Source organism: Plasmodium inui, assembly GCF_000524495.1.
Source record: "Plasmodium inui San Antonio 1 unplaced genomic scaffold supercont1.161, whole genome shotgun sequence".
Lineage (NCBI taxonomy): Eukaryota > Apicomplexa > Aconoidasida > Haemosporida > Plasmodiidae > Plasmodium > Plasmodium inui.
Window position 1 is genome coordinate 7,559 of NW_008481995.1, and position 10,264 is coordinate 17,822.

The window sequence follows — 10,264 nt, forward strand, 5'->3', positions numbered from 1 at the left end:
AGAATACCCCATAAATGCAACATCGTGGAACAAAGAGATTAGGCTTTGCACCATGAAAATAATAGACTAGAATCCTAAACAGGACTCAAAAAGAAAGAACTTATACAAAGGCACCTGGAGCGTGAAAAATAAAAAATAAGAGCTAAAAGTATGAACTCAGATGGATAAAAAGAATTACTGAAGCCAGAACCGACCTTGCTAGAGAAATGACAAAATAGAAGCAACAATATAGCCCCCAATCCCAAAGAAGAACCCCTTGCAATATACTATACCTATCAACCGTGCGGATGAGGAATCAGAGGAAAGATAGGTGTCAGGAAAAAAAAAAAGGAAACGAAAAAATCTCAAAACTAGCTCCAGGAGTAGAAGACTGAACACATTCAATAGTGAGCACTAAAACTTACGCATCAAAGGTAAACAAAACAGACCTGTAGCCCGCCCTGACCCCGAAACAATAAGCAAACACGACATACCCCCACAATAATCGGATACCCAACTAGATCAAACTCATGACCGCTAATCACAAGAATCGACAGGCTAAGGCCCCCCCAAAACAACCTATCCCCTGAAAGATAGAAACCAAATGAAGGAAGCTAAGTCATGAGGCATAAGCGCCAACACGTAAACAGAACAGACAAACAAACCAGGCTTATCGAAAAACCAATACAGCAGAATCTATAACATGTAGACCATAAACCGTGAGCCATACACGTCAATTCCAGGCAACTGGACAATGAGAAATAAATCCTAAAGACAAAACATGAGGCAAAATAACATCTCCCTAAATCATGATCCGGCAACCTTGTTCCAAAAGGGACTCAAAAAGATAAAAATTATCGCCTAACGTCCGGAAACTCAAAGTACTGGGTCATAAAATACTAATCCGTAAACCTTAAACCACCATTGAATAACACTACACCGTAAAACCGGAAGCTTGAACCTCGACCATATAGGGTGAGCCATGAAATGTAAGCCATCCCCCATGGAACCAAGACTCTGAACACTCCACCTAACCCTGGAACCTAACCGGTAAAAACAACAAGAAGAAAAAAAATCCTGACCCCTAAACCCCGAAAGATCTTCTCTGGACCTGAACCGGAGGAGAGCGACTAAACGCTGAACAATAAGCCACAAATCCCTGAACAGTAAAAACGAAGCCCTAGTCTCCAGAGCCTAGGACCTAAAACAAACAAACGGACCCAGGACTCCTGGAACCTAATCCCCTAATCATGACACACTAGAACCTAACACCTAACCACAAGTCCCTGGACCTTAAACCGTCAAACGTAAAACTTAAACCATGGAAACTAAACCCTAAGACGAAACCCTAAGCCCTAAACCCTGAAAACTAAGATCAAACCATAAGCCCTGCCCCACGACCTGAAAACCGTAGACCCTGAACCATGAACACTAAACCTGAACAATAAATCCTAAAGATAAAACGTGAACAATAAGGACTAGACCCTAACCCCTCGACCCTAAGCATAAATCCACGCAGTTGAGACATGAACCGTAGAACCTGACCCTGAAGCCTAAAACTTGAACCCTAAACCATGAACCCTAAAACCTGAAACCTGAACCCTAAACCATGAAGCCTCAACTCAAAATTTAACCCACAACCCCAAACCTTTTCCACTAACTCATACCTAAATTGGAATCCCTAAGTCCGGCGGCGCCACAATATATCATCCTCCCTTCTGCCCCCCCGACGTCTGGACTCCTTTGTCAGGCACTCTCCTAGTGCTGCCGGTACGATCCGGTCGGCCACGGGGCATGGTACCGGGCAGGTATTCCGGGAATGCCTCCTTGAACCCCCCTGGGCAGTGAACTTCACGCGGGTTGGGAGTTCACGATATGGTCCCTTGGCCACCTACCACGTGGACAGTCCCTGGGTGGTCCCGCCTCTTGAGGATCCGCCTGTGAGTTTTATGACTCCTATAGACACCCCCCATAAACACCCTTGGTGCTTCCTTTTCACTGTTGCAGGGGGATGTTTGGGGAGATCCAGTACTATGTCCTCCCTCTGTTTGGGATATGGTGAAGAACTCCTATCGGCTGTGACTACTGTTGATGTCATTGGTGCCTACTGACGGAGTTTTAGGACTTGGAGCTTCTCAGTACGTCTGCGCTGTTAGGACATCAGATCGTTTTGGGACTTGTTGACCATTTTGCCCAAGATTCCAGGGTCTATTTCCACCCGGCGGCTGCTGTTAAATACTGCCTTATTCTGATGCTGTTCTTACAGTTTCTTGGGGGCCCCGTTAGGTTATGGACGGCCTTGAGATTTTGAGGTTGGAGGTCCTAGACTGGCATTAATAGTTTCGCCCCCTCCTATCCTGATACATCCTCGGCTTTAGCCATTGCCTTTTTAGTGGTGGCCTTAACTCCTACTTGACTTGGCTTCACTTTGTTTAGTGTCTCTTTCCTTCTTCTTGGGGAGTGTCGCTTGACCAGACTTATGCCTTCGGAAGTGGCCTTGTTGGTTACCTCACGACTATGACCTGAGACCTAGATTCCCGTAGGCTTATTGGCCTGGTGTCACTGGAATCATCCAACTCGGGAGACCTTGAACCTGTGGGCTTCCTTACCCACCTATAGATGTCCTGCCCCCTTATGGTCCCTGGATTTATCTTCGACCCTCACTCGGCTTGATAGTCTGCTGGGACCTTAGTCGATAACCCTGATCTGCTGTTTACCTGTGCTCCACGGATTCGGACTCTATTGAACCATATGATATCCTACCCTTTGTGGGTCCCTGATGGTTTCTGATACTGAGTTGACTGCCCTCCTTCTACCAAAGATACGATATAAACCATACCCTGAAGCAACTACCATGACTGCTACGCCCAGGAAGCCTCCTAATCCTTGCGCCAACCTCTCAGAACTAACTGAGTCTACTCCTCCTCCGTTGATATCTTTTGCTTGTCGGTTGGTTAGTGAAGTTATGGTGGTGGATGGCGCGGTTGGTGTTGGGTCGTCGGGGGTTCTGTTCGCTGTGACTGGGGTTTGTAATATACTGCTGCCTGCCACTTCGGCTTCCTTTTGAGCCACGCTTAATGTCTTTTGTTCGTCTAGTTTTGTCGTTTGGTTTTGCTTCTCGACCTGTTGACTTGATTCTGTTTTAGAGTCTTGCTTGGAGACTTGTCTTTGTCCTTTGGATCCTGACTCCTCAACCTCTGGGTTCGTGGCGACGTGTCCATCTTTCTTTAGTCCTCCTCGTCTATCTTCTGTTGCCTTAACTAAGTCCCCCTGTCCTTTGGGAGTTGCCGTGCTTTCTGCTTTTGCCTTGGTTTGGCTTAGGAGTATAGCTTTTTGGGGGGCGGCTGGGGTTGCTGCCTCCTCATATTCCAATAATATCTCTCCCCCTCTTCTTTCTTTTTTGTTAACGATGAGACATTCACAAGGCGCGTTGGATCTGTCTTTACAATACATCACTTGTCCTGGGCCTGGCTGCCTTACGCCCTTTAAAAGACTATTTATTCCCCCATAAGGACACTTCGGGCATAAAGTCCTCTGAGCCTTTAACACGCTTACGACTAGACTCAGTGTTTCCAGCTGACAGTCTTTGAAGTTGTGGTCTGCCTCACATCTGCTGGGGCTGATTTTCTTTAACTTCCAGCCATCCTCGGCCGATATTATTTCCTGGTTATTATCCCCTAGAAGCTTCTCTCTTATTGTTTCACATTCTCCCAATATTCCGCTTCTTCCTTTTACGAGTCTGGTATCCCCGTTCCAAATCCAGTAAAGGATGCAACCTACCAGATACATCATCTTTTGGCAATCGCCGTGTTGGCTGCATCGGACACTATTATTTTGTCCCATCAATCCCTTCCATAATCTCCTCTCTGCCTCTGTGAAGTAGAGATCCTCGGTTCTATTGTTACTCTTATCGGCTGCTCGGCTAGTACACCACTTTATGGTACTATCCAATATATCCTCCCAAGTTAGCTCGCTCTTGCCTTCTTCTGAAGATATCGCTCCATGGTTATAACCTTCCTTCAGATTAGCATAGGTTGCTCCTGGCCCCAGTATCCGACCGAGCCAGAGTCCCACTCCAGAGGCGATCCTTGTGATTCCTTGTTTTTCTGGGGACAGGTGGAAACAGAACTTCTCCGTCTTGTCACATGGAGTCCCAGACCCTCCCCTTGGGGTGTTCCTTGGGTTATGGTTCCATTTGAGTTCTGTCATCTTCGTCTACCCAAGACAACAACTTCGACTGGATCCTCTCTGGTGGATATTAGGTGCCTTCAGTCATCTCTTCAGTTTCTTGTTAACTTCCTCGGCGGGGTTTAGGCCGCTGGCTGTTCCCTTTATATTCAATCTCCTCAGTCCCTACTCTCCGTCTGTTACCTTAGGTAGCCGGGGACTCCCTTCACCTGGTTCGTTCTTCTCTTCTTCTTGTCTTGCTGCGCTGTTTAGGCCCCTCGGAATCTTATATATAGGCCCGTTTTGTATGCTGCCGTGTTTCTTCGTCCGGGGCCCCCCCTCCTGTCTTGGTGACGGGGCAGCTGTCGTTAATCTTTCCCTCTCCTGTGGCGATTCCTTGTCAGATTCTTTGGAACCATTCTTGTTGTTTCCTCTTCTTCTTGATCCCTATTATTCTGTTTTCGCTGATCGTTCGTCGAATCCTTTCCGGACGGCCCGGTATTCCTGCCGATTTACGAGCTCCTTATTTATTCCATCTGGTCATCTGCTTCATCTTCCTTATCTTCATGACTGACCTCCCCTCCCTCCGTTCCTCAAATTAACTCGGACGCGCTGGACTGATATTAATAAGCTCCTCCTCACAGTCTTCCATTTCCTCTTCCCTGAATTTGACTGGAAGCTCCTCCTCCCCCTCCCCATTCTCCCTTCTCCCTCGGCCGTAGCCTACTTCATCAAAGATTGGACAGATAACAGAATTTCTCATCGTCCCGATTCTCTATTCGACCCGCCTCTTTTCCTGAAAAGAATCCTTTCCGCTCCCTCGCGCGGTTGCTGGTTCCTCTGTCGTGAGTCTATCTCATCTTGTCTTATTGTACCTCCCCGTGAGAGAAGCCCCCAATCTGCTTATGTCATTATTGTTTTGTAATTATTGATTCTTCTCCTCTCCCAGTCGCTTGGCTCGTTCCTTCGGAGTCGTGGCCTCATTCTTCTATTGTCTCTACCGGTTCCTTCACTTGTATAACTCCTATTTGCTCAGGTAGCTGTTTCTGCCCCTAGTAAAGTACCCCCCCTGTGAAGGATCTTTACTGCTGTTGGTTAGTGACCTATTGGGCTGGACGGCTGCTATTATATCCTCAGGGTTGACTGGTCCTTCTGGGTAGACTCATGAATTCCACTTCTATCCCTTTCTCCCTGCAGTTGTCGTTATCCTTCTACTCCTTTCATCTTCTGAGAGGACCGCCCGCTCCCTGCTCGTTCCCCCGCCTACTTCTGTCTACTTCGTCGCTTTATACATCCTCCTCGGTCTGGATCCCGGCTTCCACTTCGATCTCTTCGGTCGTCACTTGGTCTGAGGGTAGCACGAATTGGATCAGGAGGTCCCCTGTCGCCTGCAACAGGTTTTTCATCCTTATATCATGACGGCGACAAATTCCGTCATTAATCCTCTGTCGTCTGTTCTTGGGCCGTGGTTTCCGTCCTCGGTTTCTGTCTCTGAAGTCTCCGATATCGGCAGAATTTGGGTATCCTGGCTCGGCTTTTCTTGAACTGTCTGTTCAGTCTGCTTTAGTGATACTAATCCTTACTCTGTCATCGGCTCCGATCCCCCTGCGAGGGTCGGACCCCCTTTTTTGCCCCCCCCCACGAAGTCCTTTGTACACAGTTTCTCGCGGCTTGTGCTAGCATGTGAAGCTCCTTTTTCTGCCCCTGCCTCTTGGTAGCTCCTGTTAGGTTCCTTCCAATATATGACCTCCTCCATCTTCCGGAATTCTGCGTGTTGAGTCCTACTCACTTTCAGAGAACTGTTCATTCATTGCTTCATCTGCCAGTCAGAGGGTGTGAGCTGTGTGTTTAGGAAGTGAATTTGCCATGGTTGGGGTAGTCTTGGAGTCACTCCGTCCTCTGACGTACTAAGGAGCCTCGTCCCTTCTGTTCTATATTGCTGTATCTTTTGTCGGTTTCTGGCCTGCTCAGATTTGGGCCGAGGGAGTCTGCTTGGTATGGATTATCCACCTGATCCTGCCTTGTTCTCCTTTGATTGATTGCCTAGTGTTACGGCTGGCTCTTTAATTTTGAATGAACCTTGCTGATTTACTTAGTCCTGGACCGGTTTCTGTCTTGTGGAGGCTCTAGCTAATTCAACCTCAACTCCTTCACTTGACTTTCTTTGCTGGTATTTCTGTTCCCGGAACCCCTGTCGTGATTGGTTTTTCTTCTTTACCTTGGGTTGCTTTGAATCTTCACTACTCTGATTTAGGAGGGTGATAGAAGCTCTCTGGATTTTTAAGAATTGGTTTGGCTGTGGATTCTTAATGTTGAGTTCTCTACTGCTGAATCATTTCTTGTGTGCCCTTTTCTTTTGCCGTGTGACTACTTCTGACCTTCCCTCCCCTTTCTTCCCTAGGATCTGTTAGTTCCATTTCCTTTGTTTCTCCGTTTGTACTTTTTCGGATGCTGCGAGTGGTGACAGTTTGCTTGATTTATTCTGTTAGGGTTAACTAGGAGAGGGGTCCCCCTGTTTTGATTTGTTGGTGTAGACAGGTTGATCCTGGGGGAGGCTCCTCTGTGAATAGTCTGGCTCAATTTGGTTGGTCCCATGTGGAGGGTTCCCTTCTTAGTTATATGAAGTTACTGCATTTTATTCCTTTGACTCATTGGTTCCAGTTTTTGATTCTCTCCTTTTCTTACGATGCTCGCTTAGGTCCTCTTGGCTCGGTTTCAGGCCAGACACTCCTTCCCCTTTCAGAGAACCTACATGTAGTGATGACTGTTCGGTCTTTCACATAGGGCACTTTTTCTTATCTTCGGCGAGTTAGGTTTCCCTGTGGGGTGGTGTCCCTAATTCTTTTATGCTCGTCCTTGGCTTTTTTCGGGGAGTTGTTGGAGTTGAGGGCTGTTATCCCCCTTCTTTTGAATTTCCTGATCTTTTGTTTGGGTGCTGGGATTTGTTCTTTCCTTGTCCGAACTTACTAGAGATTGGGATTTCTTTCGACTCCTCCCTCCTATTAGTTGAAATGAAATTGACTCTGATATTCTGGGCCTGGACGTCCCTGCTTCGTTAGTGATGTAGGACCCTTATTGATCATCCCCTGATTCGGATATTTGTGGCGTAGATTTCTACACTCCGCCTTTTTTATTTCTTCTACCTTTGCTGCGGTTATTGGTTGGTCTTGAATGGCTTCCTTCAGAATCCTTCCTACGCCAGACATCCTTTTAGCTGTGGTTGCTTCTGATTCCTATTCGCCACAGGGGGGGAAGGATTTGGCCAGTCCCGTTGGCAGGAGTTACCTACACCTTTATGCTCCTGCTTGGATAAACTTGTGTTGATCCTCCTGTGGAGCCGAGAAGTACGTTTTTGGCTGTTGGTTGTCTCCCAGAATCAGTGGGCGTCAGGACCCTTCTTTCTTGAGGTGTGTGCATCTTTAGGAGGCTGAAATTATATAGACTGGAAACTGTGTCTTGGCTGTATAGAAGTTGAGGTTTATTAGGGAGTCGTCCCGTCCTGGCTTATTCTATATTTGTTGTTCTTCGTCCAAAGAATTGGTTGACTTTTACGTGGGGGAGGCAGGTTGTTATTCTTGTTGGTTGTTGTTGTGGTTGAAGCCTCTTATCAGATTAGTTTAGGATGGTCTTGGTTTTTGATTACGTCCTCTTCGGATTGGATTTCCAGATGATGCCTTAATTTTTGGGTGTGTCGGGCGTCATTTCATTGTGGCTACTCCAGGATAGGGTTGGGTCAGGGGGGTTTTGGGAGAGGGACTGTCCTTTTTTCTTCTCCTGGATTAGTGTATTTTTCCTCTGGGGGGAGCTGTTGTTGCTAAACAGTTGGTGATTAATTGTTTCTTATATTGGCGTAAATCTTGTTTGGTTTTTGTATGATGTTGGTATTTTGCGGTTTTGCGTTGGGAGGGGGTTTTTCCTCGTTGGTTTATAGTGATCACGTGTGGTTGTTTGTCGTTATTCGGTTGCATTCAGAATTTTATTAGTCTCTCCTGCTGGGGGGGGGAAGAAGGGGGTTGTTTACCTGAATGGATGCTTTGTCATATATTTTGTGGGATTCTTTCGCCGTTTATCACTGGTATTTTGGTTATGTATCATTTAGTCTCCTGATAGTGGGAAGAGAGGGTTCGGTTTGTTTTTGTTTGGTCTTGCTTAGGGATTGATGGGGTTAATTTGTTCTGTTTCTTCCACTGGACCTTCTTCTCGTGTTTCACGGTTTTAGGTAGTGGAGATGATTTCTTCTGGGGGGTTCGTGGTGGTTGTTCTGTTGACGTGCTGTTTTCATAATTAATGGAGGGATTAGTGACTTAGATGACAATAGAACTTGAAAGACACTCCTTCGGTCTAGAATTTTTACAATTAGTACTTCTAATTGTTGTGGGGGGTGATGATTTAGTGAAGTTACTTAAAAGGAGGCATCTATTCATTCTGCTTTGATAGATGTATTGAGGCTAGCTGAGGTAGTTGATCAGGAAAAATAAAATCATCATCTTAATTTACGCTGACCTGTTCAAAAAACATAACTTCTGGAGGGGCGTGGACTTTTGGGATTTGGCTATATGTACTGTGGCTTGAGATTTGGGTTTTCCTAGTTAAGTTCTTTTTTTTATGACTTAATTAAACTGTGGGCTTCTTTGAGTTTTTCTTTATATTAGTAATATGATATAGTGGTTGCATGGTAACACTAGCTCCGGATTGCTTTGTTCGCCGGTAGCTCTTGTCCTGCTTTTAGAATGATTCACACAGACATAAAATAAGATTTCTGGAGTATATAGAGATTAAGACGTTCTATTGCTGAGAAATTCCTCTATAGTTTTGAGTCGATCAGACTATTTCCAGAGTTGTGGAGGGATTCTTCGTCGGGGTTACTTTTTATAGATTGAGAAAGTGATTTCTTAACTGGGCTGTCTTTGACGGAGAGGGCTTTCAAGGATTTTTTGGATGTGACCTGTTAAAGAGATTGCTTGGCCTTGTAGAAATGATTAAACCAACTTGCTGGTTGTCACACTCATGCTTATCTTTTTTTTCAGAAATATTATATATAGGCTTATTCTTACGATTTCTATCAGCTTTGTTTTTGGTTCCTTTCTTGTTTCATCCAGTCCAGTTTAAGGCCTATTGGAGGTGACCGATGTTTCTTGGTTGTTTGAGGAAGATGGGGGTTGGTTTTATCCGTATTATCCTTTTTTGTTCTTTGTAACGTAATTTCTTTTGTCAAAATATTCCTTTTCTGTCGGAGAATACTCAGTCATCCTAGTCAACATAAAGGCGAAAATCCTACTTCGGATTGGGTGTTACTCATCTGGTAACCCTCCCTTCCTCTTTTAGGAAATTCTTTTTAGGTTGGAGAAATAAGGTGGGTAGTTAAATATACAATAGGATGGGAGATCTGTAACCTGTTTTTGTTTTGGGGCTAAAGAGAACTAAAGATACGCTTTAGACATTTTTCATTAATGGATAAACACTTATTCATTCCATTAGTTAAGATTTTTTTAAAGAAAACATAAAAGGAACAAGATTGTTGCTTTGAAAATCTCTCATTACAATGATTTCCTAAAGAAGGATTTCTTTTAAGTAATTATAGAGTGAGAATGAACCCTGAAAACATGAATTGTATAGTGGCATACTGTTTTGCCGATTTCTTGTTATTGGAGTTTTGAATAGTTAGGAACAATGATCCGGAAGTTGCATCCCTCTTGAGGTGTTCCTCTGCCCTCCTCGCTTCTCTGTTTAAGAGAGGACAGGGCCTTAATATTAAACAGGGCTTGATCATCCTACTGTCAAGTTTTCGTTATAAGCGGGTCCATAAATTACAGACTTTATGGGATTCTATCAATTCCTGATAAATCACCATCATTAGATTTAGATTTTCTGGAATTTAGTTTTCCATCTGACCGTTCTGTTTTTAGATAGCCAACTGCAGTCATCCGGAGGGAAATTTCCTGTTAGTTTTCTTTTGGGATGGTGTTTTCCTTGGGGGGGCATCAGGTTGGTCAAGATCGTTAAAAGATTGTTGGCTGACAGGCCCTTTAGACATCACCTATAAGGAGGTTATTCATCTGTTATACCCAGAGACTCCTTTTTTCAAATAAACATCGAAAATTAAGGTAGACCTGATCCA

At 45.0% G+C, this 10,264-nt stretch overlaps 2 protein-coding genes across 2 annotated transcripts; both read right to left on the reverse strand.

The window, feature by feature from the left end:
- Positions 1–2,718: 2,718 nt before the first annotated feature.
- On the reverse strand, positions 2,719–4,188 carry C922_05747 (hypothetical protein; the record flags this gene model as incomplete). The annotated part of the gene is made up of 1 exon (XM_008821318.1): positions 2,719–4,188. The coding sequence occupies one exon, from the start codon at positions 4,186–4,188 to the stop codon at positions 2,719–2,721; it is 1,470 nt and encodes a 489-aa protein (XP_008819540.1).
- A 2,960-nt stretch (positions 4,189–7,148) lies between these two features.
- Positions 7,149–7,352, reverse strand: C922_05748 (hypothetical protein; the record flags this gene model as incomplete). Its single annotated transcript, XM_008821319.1, has 1 exon — positions 7,149–7,352. One exon carries the CDS (start codon positions 7,350–7,352, stop codon positions 7,149–7,151), a length of 204 nt encoding a protein of 67 aa, XP_008819541.1.
- Between the last annotated feature and the right edge of the window lie 2,912 nt (positions 7,353–10,264).